Here is a 16,441-nt window from a genome sequence, read left to right on the forward strand (position 1 = left end):
TGACTTAATTTTTTTTGTCTTTGCAACACTGTTTCCATGGCTATTTTTAGGCAGTTTCTTACAATGTTTTTCGTCACCGAGTTTTTGTTAATAAATTAGCGAGAAGAAAACAAAGTAAATAAGGTGATTGCAGGTGCTTAATATTGCTTATTAAAGGCGAATACGTCCTTGTTTTCCTCATTGCCTTGTTATGACTATATTCGAGGTGTGAAAAAGGTATGAATCACAAGACCGTTTTTTCTCCACATCTTTTTGTGTTGTTTTTTCTCTTTTGCGTTTTTGTGAAAATGCAAGCAGATAAACCTGGTTGGTTCAATTTTATTTAAGGTTTCTGCGGATTTGGTGGCCATGGACTTGGTGGACATTGATCAGGTTTTGGACAATCTGGAACTGAGCATTGCCGCCGATGAGCAGCTGAGTAGAAATGCAGCGGCAGCAGCAGCTGCAGGTGCAAATCCTGGCCGTTTTCTGGGCGACGGAGCAAGTGCATCGATCAGTGGAGTTGGAGCTGGCGCCGGAGTATCGGGAGCTGCGGGAGTAACACCAACACCGGCGTCTGGAAAGTCCTTTGTGGGCGTCTCTCAGGTTTTCAACAGCCTGGATGACTACAGGGAAAATGTGAAGTCCTTGCAGGTGGATGCCCAATTACCCAGCTACGACTGGCAAACGGAGGCGGAACACGAAGACGACATCCACAAGTTCAGCGAACAGGCGTCCAAAAATAACGGCCAGACGATAGTATCGTCCTCCGAATCGCTGACCACCTCATCCTGTTCCACCTTCTCGTCGGGTCCGTCGCCCGTGAGCAATGGCAGTCACTCGGAGGAGCTAGCAACGCCCCCCGAAGATGAGAAAACGAGTGAAGTTCAGGTGGAGCCAAAGGAACAGGATCAACAGCCGGAACAGGTCAAGCATGAGGACCAGCACCAAGATCAGGCTGTTCCACCGCCAACGCAATCCAAACAAACTGTAGAGGAGTTAGCAGTTGGATTGTCATCCATCTCCATCACTGCGTCCGGCACAGAATCGCAATCCCTATTGCCGGAGGAGGTCACCGCATCGTCTGTTCTCGGGCAGGTCCTCGAGGAGCTCTCGGAGGAATCGTCGCCCAGTAGAGAACCCGAAACCGAAATGACCAACGGCATAGATGTCCCATTGGCCAATTTAGTAAGTACTATTACCTTACTTTGTTTGTGTAAATGACTAATAAGTGTAGCGCATTAGTTTAAAAATATTATCAGCTTCATAAATCAATTAAGGTTATAAACTATCTTGACATATAGTATAGTTTATTAATAATGGTGTTACATTTTCAGCCAGCATCTGTTGCGGAAGTACCGGTCCCTAAAGAGATGGAGCAGCCAGTACAAACGGAAGAAGAGGATGTGGAGCTGCCACAGGAGCAGCATCCCAGGCGTAGTCAACCGTTGACCTTCTGCTCCACCATGGACGAGATCTCGGACACCGAACTGGACAGCATGCTGCAAGAGATGGATGCAGATGACAACCAGGCGGACGATCAGCAAATGCCCGACGATGAGAAATCCTGCTCCGCCTCGCCAGTGACCGAGGAGGAGTCGGTGCGGATTCTATCCGATGAGCAGGAGACAACCTCGAACGATCAGATGAACGTGGACAACTTTTCGCAGGCCTCCACTGTGGAGTTTGCTGATCTGAAGCAGCCGGAGTCCACACCAGTTACCGCGATGGGAGAAGATGTAGCCTCCAGTTTCAGCAGCACGGAATCGGATTCCCTTTCGGGCAGGAAACTAGATGGCGAAGTGGAGGTCGATCGAGAGCATGAAGATGCCAGCCTGGCAACGGATGCCCTGGAAACCCAAGAGCAGCGCCCCCAGCGACCACAAACCCTAAATTTGAATGGTTGCCAGGCAGAAAGTTCCACGCCATCTCAAGATGAAAATCCCGAAATTCAACAGGAAACTTTGCAGCCTACCGAAGTCAGGGAAGGAGCGGCAGGAGTAGGTGTTATACCCGGCGAGGATGACGAGGAAAGTCCTATCTACGAAGCAGTGGGCTACAGCGATCCGCATGCCAATCTGGGCAAGGTGCCACCCATATGGGTCCCGGATAACATGGCCGGGCAGTGCATGCAATGTCAGCAAAAGTTCACCATGATCAAAAGGCGTCACCACTGTCGCGCCTGCGGAAAGGTCTTGTGCTCTGTCTGCTGTTCGCAACGATTCCGATTGGAATTCGCCACCGAACCCGAGTCTAGGGTTTGTGTGCAGTGTTATATGATTCTCTCTGAGCGGCAGGCTAATGGATTGAATTCTGAGTCAGCACCGGGTTCGGCATTGCCGCCCACTCCCATTCGTTCGCCAAACCCAAACAATCCAATGGAATATTGTTCTACAATACCACCACACCGTCAGGTGGCCAACTCACCGGGTGCTCCGCCACCTAGTGTGATTGTGCCCGTGGGTGTGTTGAAAAAAACCGATGGCAGCTCCTCCAATTCCTCCAGTTCGGATGGCCAAAAGGGCCAAAGAAAGCGAAAGAGTGTTATGTTCAGTGATGGCATTGCGCCCGGCAGCGAACTGGCCAGTACCATGGAGCAGCAATGGGGCGAGTCCAAGCATTCTCGAAGGGGACTATCCAGGAGCGGCTCGGGAGCTGGTCAAAAGCCACCAACGCCTGCGACAGAGGAGCCACCTCGCAGTATTGACACTAGCTCTACATTGGGCCTAGTGGCACAGCTATTCCGCGGTTCCATTCCACCAAGCGCAGCGGCTGCCACATTATCGGCTACCGAGACAAGCGGTAAGGGAAAGCTTCACTTTTATCGAAATCGTTTTTATGTAATCAATGTGTTTGTATCCTCCAGCTGGTCGCTCCTCATCCCAATCGCAGGCACAGACCTCGCCGCGTCGCAAAGCGGAATCATCACGGAATCGCAAACTACCGCCAAACGGAGATGCCCAAGGCTGCTATCTGCCGCCGGAGGAGAACGGCCTGCCCCCAATTTGTATAAGCAGCAAAGAGGGCGGTGAGGTGGACTACAAAGTAGTGCGCAACGATGGATCACTCCTAGATCGATTGCAGAACGAAACGCTCAAGTTCATTATAAAGAACAACTTCTTTGTGCTGGTCAAGATTGTTAACAGTCAGTATTTTGGAACTTTAAACTAATCTAAATTTTTCTAAATGGCATTTCTTTAACCCCCAGTGAGCTGCTGTATGAATCGATGGGTGCTGAACTTTACGACATCCGGACTACATCATATGGGCAGCGATGAGTTGATCATTCTGCTGGAGATTAAGCAACCCAAGCAAGAAGAATACGTGAAGGGGGAAGTCGCAATTCCGAAAGATTTGTTCCAGCACCTGTACGAGATCTACGTGGAGGCGGAGCATGCCCGGTCCGGCACCCATGAGTTGGCTTTCACCAGTCCGCGAAATGCCAATTTTCTGGGTTCCCGGGAGCATGGAGGATTTATCTTTATTCGGCCAACGTACCAGTGCTTGCAGGGAGTTATTGTACCAGACAATCCGTATCTGGTTGGCGTGCTCATCCATAGACACGAGGTACCTTGGGCTAAGGTGCTACCTTTGCGGTTGATCCTCCGCTTGGGTGCCCAGTATCGGTACTATCCCTGTCCATTGATCTCGGTGCGCGGCAGGGAGTCGGTGTATGGCGAAATAGCTCAAACTATCATTAACTTTCTGGTGGATTTTCGCAACTATTCGTACTCTCTACCGGCCATCCGAGGATTATATATCCACATGGAGGATAGGCAGACGACGGTGATTATTCCAAAGTACCGCCAGCAGGATGTAATTAAGGCAATCAATAATGCTAGTGATCATATACTGGCTTTTGCTGGCAACTTCTCAAAAGTGGCCGATGGTCACTTGGTTTGCATGCAGAATATCAACGACGATCGATCCGAGATGTACTCCTACTCCACGCAGGCGATTAATATTCAGGGTCAACCCAGGAAAATCACTGGAGCTAGCTTCTTTGTGCTAAATGAAGCCCTCAAGAGCAGCAGTGGCTTGTCGGGTAAGTGCAGCATCGTGGAGGATGGCCTAATGGTACAGATTATGCCTGCCAAAATGGAGGAAGTGCGTCAGGCGTTGCGCAACCAAAACGACATCGACATCGTCTGTGGACCCATTGACGCCACCGACGATCAGAGTGAGATTGTAAGCATTAAGTGGGTGGACAATAATCGTGACATCAATGTGGGGTAAGTTCACCTGCACCACTTACAAAGAATAAGTATAACTTAAATTTGATTTATAGGGTTAAGTCGCCCATTGATGACCAGCCCATGGATGGCATTTCAAACATGCGAGTGCTGAAATGGGCCAGCTTTAACTATTCCAATACCAACTATGCCATCCGCCTGAGTGATATCTACATTATTAAGGTATAGTTAAGTTCTCACCACTTTGGTTGACAAAACTTTACTACTAACTTTGCTTTACAGTGCGAGGACTGGTATGCAACAAATGGTGGAAACTGTGAGGAGATAACACGGATTGCGGAGCAACTGGCTCGCAGTGCCTCGATGGCTCTGCTGCCACTTCTCGATCTTTTAGCAGCTGCTGGCATTAATAAGCTTGGCCTAAGAGCCACGCTCGATCAGGATAACGTATGTCTATTCAATGCGGAGGCAATTCAAATCACTAATAATATTATCCACTCCTAGGTGGGCTATGAAGCCGGAGCTCGTGGCTCCAAGCTACCGCCGTTGTACATGAACGCGCTGGACAACCATCTGATAGCCACGCTGCATGGCGAATCCTCCGGCATTCAAGAGCCCATCATTCTAGAGCTGATCTTTTACATACTGAACGCTTGACTTTAGTCCCTCGTAGTGCAATTCTCCCGCTGGATCCGAAGACCAAACGGAAACATTCTTAACTCTAAGCTCGACGCGATCAAAGCCAATGGACAACTACACGAGTCCATGGGGCAAGAAATGAGGACATGTTGGTATTGTTGGATGGCTCAGTTAACTGTGTATATATTTAAGTAGCTCATCGTTTGGTTTTTGTCTATACATTTCTACAACCCCCCCATTTCTAACCTTTCACTTCAACTGTTATATTATTTCTGATTTTTATTAGTTTTGAGTTTTCATTGAAAGTAAAACGTATCTAAGAAACCTAAATATATATATATTTGTATGTGATGTTCTTTAATATGCTTTACACATTTACCACTCGAGTATATATGAATAACAACTATATTAAAACTGTTGATCAAATGGCTGTTTCACTTTGTGGATATAAGATAAATTAGAAAAAACAAAGGCCGCGTCTTGTTAAATTATTGATAGCAATTCTTTATTCAATTTAAAGTGTTTCAATTGACTTCGTCTTGAGAGTGTGTCTGATTTACAATATACGATATTATACGATATTATCTTTACGATGGGTCTAAAAATCGTCACCACCCGCAGCCGACACAAAATATATAACAACCTATAAATGTATATAAAAATGATGTTCATTCTCTCTCAGATTGTACATAATTTAAACTACGTCTAGTACCGGGGTTACAGACACACAAACTACTAATGCACTCCTCTAATGTGTTGGTGTTTAGATGCAGATGCAGATGCTGATGCTGATGCTGATATGTATGCTATATACAAAATGACATCGGGAAGCATTTGGTTGCACTCGATTTATTGCTCGGCTCGTGCCTCATCTGTTGTATATGTTCTATTTTTGTGTATATATTTGGGTTTTATATAACTTAAGCACTCGTGTCCCTTCGATGTTGACGGCAAACCAAGAACCCCCATTATTGAGCACTACAGCTCGTCGTGTTTGGGTCCCGAGAACTCATCGTGCGAGATGAAACCGTTCTTATCCTTATCCTCGTGCTGAAAGATCTCCTCCACCAGCTTGTCGTTCTCAGCCAGCATGTTCTTCAGCTCCTCGGAATCCTGTCCCTCCACGGCGGTCATCTGCTTCTTTAGATACTCGCTGACCTTTAGAGGAGAGATATAATATCCAGCATTAATTTAATTGTAGCTACTTTATATATTGCTCTAGTCTACTGAAAGCATAGGCTGGTTAGTAACTTATCCCACATCCAACGGATATTTCAGTGTAGAGAGACATGTATATGTAACAAAAGTGCGATCCATACATAGACGATTACCTCTTCGCGACTCAGCTGCTTGTCGGCATTATCGTCGATCTCCTTGAACACATTGGTGGTGGGCGGGGCATTGCCGATGTTGATCAGCTCCACATCGAAGAGGAGGGTGGCCTTGGGCGGTATCACGTTGCCGGCACCCTGGTCACCATAGCCCAGCTGGGGAGGAATGGTCAGCTTGCGCTTCTCACCTGGATTTCAAAGTGAACTCCAAATTAATTTACACATTTTACCGAGCACTTCTCGCAAGCACTTACCCACGCACATGTTGAGCAGACCCTGATCCCAACCCTTAATCACCTGGCCGGCGCCCAATTGGAATGTGAAGGGCTGGTCGCGGTCGAAGCTGCAAAAAAAAAAAAAACGAGATGAAAAAAAACACGGGGACATACAAATTGTTAGACGCTTGTTGGCCACAAAGTTTCAAGTGCTTGCAGGTGTCGTGGGCTGAAAGCCACCTTAAACCGAAACAATTCATCATTTCTTTATGACTGCTCTCTTTTTTTCATATCTTTCGTTATTTGCAGTCTATAAAAATTATTTATTTGATGGTTCCGCTAAGCGAATTTACTTTAATTTGCTAAACGTAAAAAAGGGGGGATATAAAGGCAATGGAGCTGCTCAGGTATGCATGAGAATGTCGCGCTTGTTGAGCTTGATGTATGATGTGGCACAGTTGCAGGCCATTTCGCGATGATTATGATATATAGAAATGGATTCACAGTAGCTCAGGGTTTGCTAAAAAGGTCGGGGGCATATCGCAAATGGAGCCATAAACACGCTGTAAAATGGCGTTTATAGGCCAACATGAGCTTATGGGCTTTAATTCAGTTTTGAATTGTGCATTTTTCAAGGGTGTTAATACAAATTAAGGCTAAGCCGCATATACAGATACATAAAACACGAACAATATAAATTCTAAGTACATTACACATCTCATTTCCACACAATTGAATTAATCAAAATTTGTTTATTTCAAAGCTTAAGTAACGATCTTCAGCTGAAATAATTAGTTAAGACTGTAATATAGCTGTTCTCCTATTGTTCGAAACATTTTAAAAGATTTTTTTTTTATAATTTTTTTGAACAAATGTTCTTAAACTTTCTGAAGCCTCTAGAGATCAGAAGTTGGCAATTGAAATGTGTCGCTTGGGCCTGCTGACTGCAGGAAAAGTTTCCTTGACGTTTTCCTTCGAAAACTCTCCTGTTGTTCATCATTATATTATTATTGCTGTTTGTTAAGAAAGTTGTTTGGCTGTTGGGTTTTTAAGAACTTGTTGGTTATCCCCGTTTAAATGGAGCCGAGACAGATTATTGCACTCGAGGCTGGGGAAAAGGAAACAAATGATTAACCAACCAGGAGGAGTCACCCACATGGCTGGGAAAAAGTTGTAGGGCATGTCTGTTAAATATTTTATGTGCATCTCTTGGGCATTTTGCAAAACATTTTTACATGCGCCGGCTGTTGTTTCAAATTCCAGTTCAAGTCACAACCATGATGGGGCAAGTGGCAAGTGGCAAGTGGAGGTGCGGCAAGTGGCTCGGCGGATTGCCGCTGAATAATCCACCCAACCGGGCCGCAAAAAAGAAAAAAAAACGAACATTCACATTCAGAGCGGTTAAGTGTTACGCTGGAGCGTAACCAAAGTGTCGTCGTTGCTGTTTTTGTCGCCCGCCTTTCGCTCAAGTGCAAATCTCCAGATGGAATAAAAAAGCGTAAAAAATTTGTACCACCACCCCCCTTCCCAACCCACTTGAGATTCCGCATGTCCTGTGTGTGTTTCGGTTTGGTTTTCCAGGGATTACGCGGCATCTAAGACACCTTGGTGGCTTGTCTTTATTTCGGTGTCGCCGTCTGTGGCTGTGAATTTTTATTGCATTATTTTCCATGAATATCTAGTACAATATGTGAAACATTTTATGGAGTCTCCCTTCCTTCCATTTCATATCCTTGGAGTGTTTACTCCTGAATCCTCGCTAATTTATGCGATTTGCGAAGCTTACAACAAGCTCTACATGTTTATTTTTTTTTTGTACACTATTGAACGGGTATCTAAAATCGCTTATTCGCTTTTTAAGTTTTGAGTTAAAAACTGCTTATAAACTTTAATAAATAAGCATTAACTGCAATGACACTTTAATTAAATTTCAACAATATTACACCCCACAACTTTAAATGCGAAACCGTTTAAAAAACGGAGCTGTCGAGTCGTAAATAAATTAATAAAATCGTTTAAACGTGTTGATTGTTTCAGTCAGCACGATTGAGCCCCCTCCCCCCCCTCTTCTCAACGGACTTCCGTGTCCTTCGTCCTGTTTGTCCCCCTGAAGCAATCAAATATTTATGAATTACCGGACAAGACAAACAAAAGGTCAGCTGAGATCAGACCTGAATTCACTCGCAGGTGGGCAAACAAGTTGCAGTTGCTGTTGCTGTTGCAGTTGTTGTGCAATTGGCAAATATCAAACGGAATTTCATCGATATTTTGCAAGCGATTCGCAGGTTTTTCCAGCTCGTCTCCAATGGGGCTTAGATTGTGGTCTAAAGTGGGAAATAATGGGGGGTCTGCTGTCAGGGGGGGAGGCACAAGTGTGTGTGTTGCGGGGTGCTTCTTTTTACATTTTGGCTTTATGGCCAGCGCATTATCATAAAGTCAAGCAAAAAATGTAAACTCATTCATCCACTCGCTAAATATTTAATAAGTTTCGATTTCATTCTTCCACTGGCTGTGCCGTGTGTTGTTCCTTTTTTAACCCAATCCCAATTCGAATCCGTGTTGGTATCTGTATCTGTATCTGTATCTGTATCTGCGAATTGCGAGCCAAGTCCCAACGCATCGCATAATTTAAAATGCAGCTGAATGGGCGCCCAAACATCCGTTTGCCGTTCTACGTGATTCCGCACCACGGGTGGTGGCATTTCGATGGGTGGGAATCTTTTGGCTGGGCATATGGCCACCCGAAATCATACCACGTCACTCCGCCGACTTCAGACACATTCAATCCAATCAAATTGAATCCTTTTGGGTGGATCCCTTGATGACCTCGTTTTATGTGTCCGGCCAAGAAAAGTTATAAAATCAAATATGCAACCGCAATTCCTTTGCCTTCCGCTTTTTTGGATACCTCCCCATTGGGGCGACAACTTGCGATTAACGTGCACCAGAGAACAAGGACTCCAGCAGGACCTGCGGCGCAGGATTTCTCTCGGCGGGAATGGTCAACGTGCGAACAATTCACACAAAAAGTCTAAAGTTTGAACAAGTTTGCAGCCCAGCAGCACTGAGAGAAAACAGTTGGGTTTATGGTCTTTGAACTACTATAAGTTCTGAATGCATGGATGTTTTTTTTGTTTAATTAGGAAAATGAAATATTTGAAATATATTTAGTAAGTTTATAGACTTATTTCTTTCTATCTACGTATCCTTTTTTTTCAGTGTCGGCACAAGTACCTCAAAGGACACCCAAATTTATGCCCCAGCTGGCGGCATCACGTTCCATCGCCCTTAACACACAACCCCGAAAAAAGCTGCTGTAAATTGTGGAAAATAAGAATTGCAACCGTTGAAGCTCATTAATTATTTAAACTATCTACAAATGTCTGACGCGCGAGCCGAGTAAAATATACATTCGTGGCAAGAGTTGCCATAAAAGTCAGACGGCTGTTGCAGTTGCAGTTGCAGAAACAGCCGCACTTGATTGCATCCACATGGTAATGAGCTTTAGATTTACTGGAGTCTGAGTCGCAGTCTGCAACGCCACAACTTTGTTCCAAGTGTTTTGCCATCAATGGTGTCAAGGTTTCTGTGGTCACTCGAGCAGAGCTTAAGGTCTCCTCCCACTCCCACTCCAGCTCCCACTTCCACCTCCAACTCCCATTTTCCACTCCATGGCCAGCAGCACCACATTCAAGGTTGTCCAGAGTGTAAGCTAAATAAAACTTTCACTTTGATGCATTTCTGGTTGCTGCTGCTATTTTTTTTTTGTTTTTGTTTTTTTACGCACTCTGCTTTTGGACATTAAATTGCACTTGCTGCAAAAGAGTTGACACAAAGGGGGGAAAATTGGGAAGAAAAAGGCAGAAAAAAATGGGGGACTTTGCACTTGGAACATACAAATCATGGCAGCCAGAAAGCGACAACATCGCAAGTTATGGCCCGATGCTTCAGGTAACTGACTTGTGCTCCTCTTTATTTCCTCCCCTTGACTACTTCAACGTTACGTTGTCAAAAATTTTTGTGAAACATGTTTTCGAGGATGCCAACAAAAGAGCCACTCCTCTTTTCATATTCAAACTACGGCTGGCACTGAAAGAAATGCTACTTGCGTACCTTTGGACAGCAAAAGGTATTAATAAATCAATTAAAACATATTCATTATAGCATCGGACATTGCCTTTTGTGGTTTTATCATTTGGCTGTCTCAACTTTCACCCATACGAAATATGGCCCATTAACATGTTCATCAAAAGTGTCGCATAAAGGTGTGAATTGACCCCAAATACCATATATGGCTTTATAAAATACCAACTAAATATGTTTATGAAGAGCTCTAACTTAAAGCTCCTAAAATTTCCTTTACACTATCTCTCCATTTGTTTCAGCGAAACTTTAAGCGAAAACATCACCAAGTTTGTTGCTGCAACTCAAGTAACAAATTAATTTCCCCGGAAAAGTGACACAGCGCACATGAAAATCTTGTGATGGGGGGCATACTAGTATACATATATCATAGCAGGTGAAAGGGAGCAGTGTAGTCATGTTACGCGTCAGGCTGATTAGAATATAGCGACGAAAGGCTGCATAATTTATGCGGCCAAAAGAAGGTCTGCGGGTCAAAAGTGGAGCTCAACTTGTTGCCACAAAAACGGGAGGCGCCGCGTCGCGAAATTCTAATGAAGATGTGGAGTGCGGACCAAAGTCATTGACAAACTGTGGCTGCACGTGACCCGGGTATGGCTATGACAGGTAGACATGATGGACTCCTCCGCCAGTTGGATCCCTAACCAAGGGACAATGGAGATAAAAGGCGGCAGGCACGTGACAGGACTCCAGCTCTGGTCCTGGTCCTCATTATTGAATTAGTTACGAGTATAAAATGCAAAGGGATGAGGGCAGTTGGGGGTATATTTGTAATTGTCCGAAATATAGTAGAGTTTCTTTTATGGCCAACCAAGTAGGTTGTAATCCATTTTAATATCAATTAAGCACGTATAGTCGTATATTCGTTTTCCGTTTCCCTATGCTTGTGTGCTTAGGACAGTTTTTCATTTTGATTGGCATTTCAATAAGAAATTCCATCGACAAACCCGTCAAAAGCAGAACAAAATCTTCGTACTTATCTCTCTCTCAAGGAGCATCGCATCTTCGTTTTAAACCCATTTTTTCAGGTGCTCTGCCGGCAAAAGCTTAATTATAGCCAAGTGAAGCTGGCTTTCAGCCAGCTAATTTCCGCTGCAAGGCGGAGACTGTTTGGCCAAAAGCCGAAGCCGAAAATGGCAGAAGGAGCTGTGTTCGCAGCTTGAGGCTGAAAAGCAAGAAGTGGCTGAAAAGGATTTCTCGCACAAGGCGAACAGAAGATGGCGAATGAGGAGGACGCCTGTCGACATCCTTGACTGCACTTGACTGGCACAAAGTGCCTTGTTTGTTAGCCAACTTCGAGGGCATTTAAGCCGCAGCGCAACAGGTGGCAGGCCAGAGAGAAAAACGGCAAAGACGGGGACGCACTCTGATTGAGTTAGTTAGTTGGCCAACTCCGCCATTCCTGCCTCACAGAGACTTTGCCACGCCAAATTTAACAGCAATTGCGAAACTTTTAAGCCCCGAAAGAGACGAATTGCAACTTCCACATAATTTGCAACCAAAATTTGTCTACCAAAACTCAAGGTAAGTGAAAGGACACAACATGTCCAATGAGATGGATGGGAAAATGAAATGTTTTCCCTTTTTAGCATATGACAAAACGGGTTAAGCCGGGGCAATTTGAAATACTTGGGGTCAGTCAGACGTTTATAAAATCGTTTCCCCTGCGAGAAACACAATTTTCTGGTCGTAAAATTAAATCAAAATTTGATAACTGAGAGAGAGAGTGGTGGAGTAATGCCCTCACACTCAACGTATATTTTATTTATATGCAATCAACGGACAATATATCAGTTTAGTTAATCTAGTTGAGGTCGCTTATCGACAAGTTTTTGCCCCAGCTGATATTTATAAAACACTGATAATGAGTTTTACCGCTTGCCAAACGGTTACACAAAGATTTTTTGTTTGCCTGGTGGCAAACAACCCACTTTGGGGTGTTAATTAGCCGCACATGTGAAATAATTTGGTTATCCTTTAAATTTAATTGGTTTTTTGTATGGCTATCTGGGCTGGGAGCTCAAGTTTCGCTGTGGCTTTTATTTACAGGATTTATTACAAGAAAGTCAAAGGTTGAATATGAGAAAGAATATTTGAGATAAGAAAATAAGTAGCGCCTTATCATTTTCTTTAATTGAAACTACTGCTTAAGAGCTAACTATAGTTTGAAAACAAATTGTTTATGGGTAATATTTTTAAATGGTTTTTAAGAATCTTATTTGTACCGGAAAACGATTTCTTTGCTTAATGAAGCCAAAAATTGAGGGCCGCGTCACTATAAACGCCCATAACCCACAGAAAAATGAAACAAAAAGCGGGAAAATGGGTTTGAGTTTGAGTTTGGGTTGCAGGAAGAAGGGGGGCATTCAGGCATGGAAAATGCACCAGCAGCACAAGCAAAAAACAACAACAACAGCGTCAGCGACAATGCAACAATGAGATCGCTTATCAGTTGGCGTCTAATTTACGGCAATGAGCCGCCGCGACGACAGACTGACTATGCAGCACCAGCAGCTTTAATCCCATACGGAAAACACATGTATCTGCGAGTATGTTAATCTGCATCTCCAATGGATGCGTGTGTGTGGAGATTACGGACAGCATCGGCTTTAAAAATATTTCATCCTGAACTCTCTGACATTCTGCCGAAGTTTTTGGGGCAATGTGAAATAATCACTTTAGCATGGGATTTAGCTTAGTTCATTGATAACAAAGTGTGCCTATTTTAGTTTTGTACACTTTAAGATCACTCACCTCGAGTCGAATTTCTTGCCATCGGCCTGCAGAGTTCCAGTGTAGTGCATGGTGAGGGAATCGCCGTTCTTGGACTTTTGTTCGCACACCTCCGGCGTGCTGATCACCTCCACTTTCAGATCCTGAGCCCGGACCAGGCTGTTGCTGATGGCCACCAGCAGAAGGCACGAGATAACGAGATTGGATTTCGACATGGCTGCAAGATAAATGGGCAAACTTGATTACCACAAAACGTAAGAGACTTTCAAAAAAAGGGGAACGTGTTTATGCACTCGACTACAAGGAGTATAGTAAACCTTATAAAGAGTTTAAGATTTGCTAATCCTTAAAATTAACTGAGTTCGAACTACAGACGATAAGATCCACTAACTCGAAACTAAACCGAAGCACCAATGTCTTGCTCGGATTGATGTTCATCACTTTTATACACACAGATTCATCATCACTATCATCTACTCGCCATCATCTTCGTTTTAATCGCGTATTAGCGTTGCACAAGCGTTAAATGATGAATTTAAGCCAATTACCCGGAGAGGTGTAACAGTTGTTTGCTCAACAGTGTAAAGTTGAAATTGAAATCGTATGGATGGCGAGGGGTATTCGCAGCGATTGCGAATGGGATGCGCGAACAGCAAAAATTAGTCATTATGCAAATGTGCAATTCATTTTCGAGTGGGGAACCGAATTCGACCAACCAACCAGCTTTGACCATCTCGACCAGCTGGAGGGGATTATGCAAGCCAAGACCCAAAGCCAAGCGAAATTATTGCGCGTACGCGGTGGCGTATGCGTAATGACCATCGTAGTCATTTCCAATGGGATATGTTGGTGGGTGTTTCTGGTTAAATGAAAGTTTTGAAAGCGCCTAGGTCACCCAAATATAAAAAAAAAGAAGCGAAAAAAATTCGAATAGCCGTAAAATAAAAAAACTAATAAGGCAAACAAAAAATAAAATATGGTGGGTCTTTATATAGTCGGAAAACTTTCACTAATGGAAAGGCAATGGTCAAGCCTCAATTACGTGAAATCGGCATTAACATCTCTTGATCTTCCTCTTCAACTGCTCTCTTTCGCTTCTGCTTCTTTTTCCTTATACAGTGAAATCTCAGAGACATGAACACACATATGCCTTACTTTTTTGCTTAAGCTTGAAAATGATTAATTACACTAATAAGTTCATATGCTATGATATGCAATTGTTACAGTTAAGACCAAGCTGAAGCCAGAAAATCCACAGATTTAGGGACTAGAAATACTTCAAATACTATAAATAGATAAGACGAGATGGCCTCCTGTGGCTAATAATCCTAAAATCACATTTTCAAATATATTTCAAAATCTTTTTTTTCAGAAGCCGCTTCACTGTACTGAGCGTCCACTTTTTGGCCTTAAAACCTGTTGGGCGATCCAGCTTCTTCGTTTACACACGTATCTTTTTGTTTCAGCTTTTTTTTTGTGTGTCTTTTATGAAAGGTTCAGTGAACTGGCGGTACGAAGTTTACCGTAAGCGATCCAATTTACAGACCGGCGCTAAATGTTTCGGAAAATCTTTTCCTAAGCGACACGTCAGGAGTTTTCCTCTTATTTCGAATCAGAAATGCTAATTGCTGACCCGAGCCGATCTTTAGCAACAAAAGCAAGAGCAAATGACCGGCGATATTTTTTTATTTTTATTTTCATGGACTTGTAGCGATAAGCTCTCTTTCTCCTCCTCCATCATTCGGTTTTCTTGGGGCGTATGTGTGTGTATATATATTTATTTGTGTATGCATGTGTGATGGCGTGGACTGAATATGAATGGAAGAGACACGACAGCAATGGCAAAGTACACGCTTTCTTTCGATTTCTCGATTTTCATTTCTTAATGAGCACATTTCCAAGATGTTTACGCTAAGCCAAGCACACGATTTACGATCTGATATCTGTAATATACCTTTGGTCTTCCACAGACGGATATCACTCGATTCCGGCGAAGGGGCGGGGGCGGATGCGGCGGGCGAACAACAGAAAACACGCGAGCAAACGGCGGATGTGAAGTGCAAACACGTCCGATTCGATCGAAGTGCGGGCGAGAAATGCTGGAACCGAAGCCGCCGACGTTGTTTTACTAACCGCTACTTCTACACTCAGAAACATTTTTGTGGCACTTTGCAAGTTAGACCAGATTATTTTGTAGTTTAGTTTAAAATCTTATTTATATATATTGCATTCCTCCAAGTTTTTCATAAGATTATAGTTTTTTTTGTATTTCAATGTTTTTTTCATTATATTCCCTATCTTTTTTTTGGGTGCACCCCTATATAAAAAGAGTGGAAATCTTCAGAGAGACCCGGAAAGTGTGAGCGGGAGGAGGCGGGGGATCGTGATCCACCACCATCCACACGTGTAAGAGTACGAGAGAGAGTGAAAGATCGTGTTTTTGTAGAGCCAAAAGAGATTCACATACTGTGGGAACGCGATCCACAATACGGGGGGCAGAATAAGAGAGAGCACTTGTCCACGTAATCAAGCAGAAACTTGTTCAGGAGCGGATCAGGCGGACTTAGGTTAAGACACAATCAAAGGTGTTCCTTATCCCAAATAAATTAGTTAATATGTAAGATTAATTTTTTAAAATTTAACTTTAAATTTATGATTAATCAGAACTTACAGGAACAATGTAATACCGAAATGTATTCCAAAAAGTTATTCATTTTTTATTAAGCTAATAATCGTTTTGAAAAATGTAACAAAAACGAAAAATATATGGAACACGAAGGACACACAACCTATTCAAGCAATTGCTCAAGTTTAACTAAAAGGAGTTTCCAAAGAATATGCCGTAGTCTACATGTTGCTGGCATCAAAGTTTAAGCAACATTATGCCTCGCCTACTTTTTCTAGTGCGCAGGCGCCTCTTTTATTTTATTTGTGGGTGGAGCCTGATAAAGAGTTAATTTAATGATTGGCGAATTAAATTCGGCAAAATTATGTGACATTTTCTTTTGTTTTCATACTCTAATTTAATTTATTACAGTTTATTTTTAAACCGTGCTTGATAATTTTGTACACTGGTAGATTAATACGATACGATATAATGAAAACGATTAATATTAAGTGTGCACATATGTTGTCAAAATCAATTTAAAAATTTTTTAATTCCCAATAAATTTTTGGAGCTGAGCTTCAGCATTGTATCTGTGAATAT

General features: G+C 43.2%; 2 protein-coding genes across 6 annotated transcripts; one reads left to right on the forward strand and one right to left on the reverse strand.

The window, feature by feature from the left end:
• The first annotated feature begins 50 nt into the window (after positions 1 to 50).
• Positions 51 to 5,231, forward strand: Sara (Smad anchor for receptor activation). Its single transcript, NM_079990.3, has 8 exons — positions 51 to 216; positions 328 to 1,167; positions 1,317 to 2,781; positions 2,846 to 3,124; positions 3,188 to 4,211; positions 4,268 to 4,394; positions 4,455 to 4,619; positions 4,677 to 5,231. The coding sequence occupies exons 2-8, from the start codon at positions 349 to 351 to the stop codon at positions 4,827 to 4,829; spliced, it is 4,032 nt and encodes a 1,343-aa protein (NP_524729.2). The 5' UTR covers positions 51 to 216; positions 328 to 348; the 3' UTR covers positions 4,830 to 5,231.
• A 59-nt stretch (positions 5,232 to 5,290) lies between these two features.
• Positions 5,291 to 16,053, reverse strand: Fkbp14 (FK506-binding protein 14). 5 transcript variants are annotated; one of them, NM_166452.3, is made up of 5 exons: positions 15,905 to 16,053; positions 13,255 to 13,450; positions 6,397 to 6,485; positions 6,143 to 6,330; positions 5,291 to 5,969 (listed from the first exon to the last, which is right to left on the reverse strand). In NM_166452.3, exons 2-5 carry the CDS (start codon positions 13,446 to 13,448, stop codon positions 5,790 to 5,792), a joined length of 651 nt encoding a protein of 216 aa, NP_726074.2. In that variant the 5' UTR covers positions 13,449 to 13,450; positions 15,905 to 16,053; the 3' UTR covers positions 5,291 to 5,789. The 5 variants fall into 5 exon arrangements, with proteins under 5 accessions (NP_726074.2, NP_476973.1, NP_001246448.1 ...); NM_057625.5 differs by lacking the exon at positions 15,905 to 16,053 and adding an exon at positions 15,188 to 15,334; NM_001259519.2 differs by lacking the exon at positions 15,905 to 16,053 and adding an exon at positions 15,188 to 15,334 and having other exon boundaries at positions 6,131 to 6,330.
• Between the last annotated feature and the right edge of the window lie 388 nt (positions 16,054 to 16,441).

This window comes from Drosophila melanogaster, chromosome 2R (assembly GCF_000001215.4).
Source record: "Drosophila melanogaster chromosome 2R".
NCBI lineage: Eukaryota > Metazoa > Arthropoda > Insecta > Diptera > Drosophilidae > Drosophila > Drosophila melanogaster.

Bases quoted from the DNA above. Each gene is read 5' to 3' on its own strand.
- Sara (NM_079990.3), top strand. From the start codon at position 349: ATGGACTTGGTGGACATTGATCAGGTTTTGGACAATCTGGAACTGAGC. The intron at 2,782-2,845 runs GTAAGGGAAAGC...TGTATCCTCCAG, and splicing joins ATCGGCTACCGAGACAAGCG to CTGGTCGCTCCTCATCCCAA. The intron at 4,620-4,676 runs GTATGTCTATTC...ATCCACTCCTAG, and splicing joins CCACGCTCGATCAGGATAAC to GTGGGCTATGAAGCCGGAGC.
- Fkbp14 (NM_001259519.2), bottom strand. From the start codon at position 13,448: ATGTCGAAATCCAATCTCGTTATCTCGTGCCTTCTGCTGGTGGCCATC. The intron at 6,331-6,396 runs GTAAGTGCTTGC...TTTGAAATCCAG, and splicing joins TCTGCTCAACATGTGCGTGG to GTGAGAAGCGCAAGCTGACC. The intron at 5,970-6,130 runs GTATGGATCGCA...TCTCCTCTAAAG, and splicing joins GCGAAGAGGTAATCGTCTAT to GTCAGCGAGTATCTAAAGAA.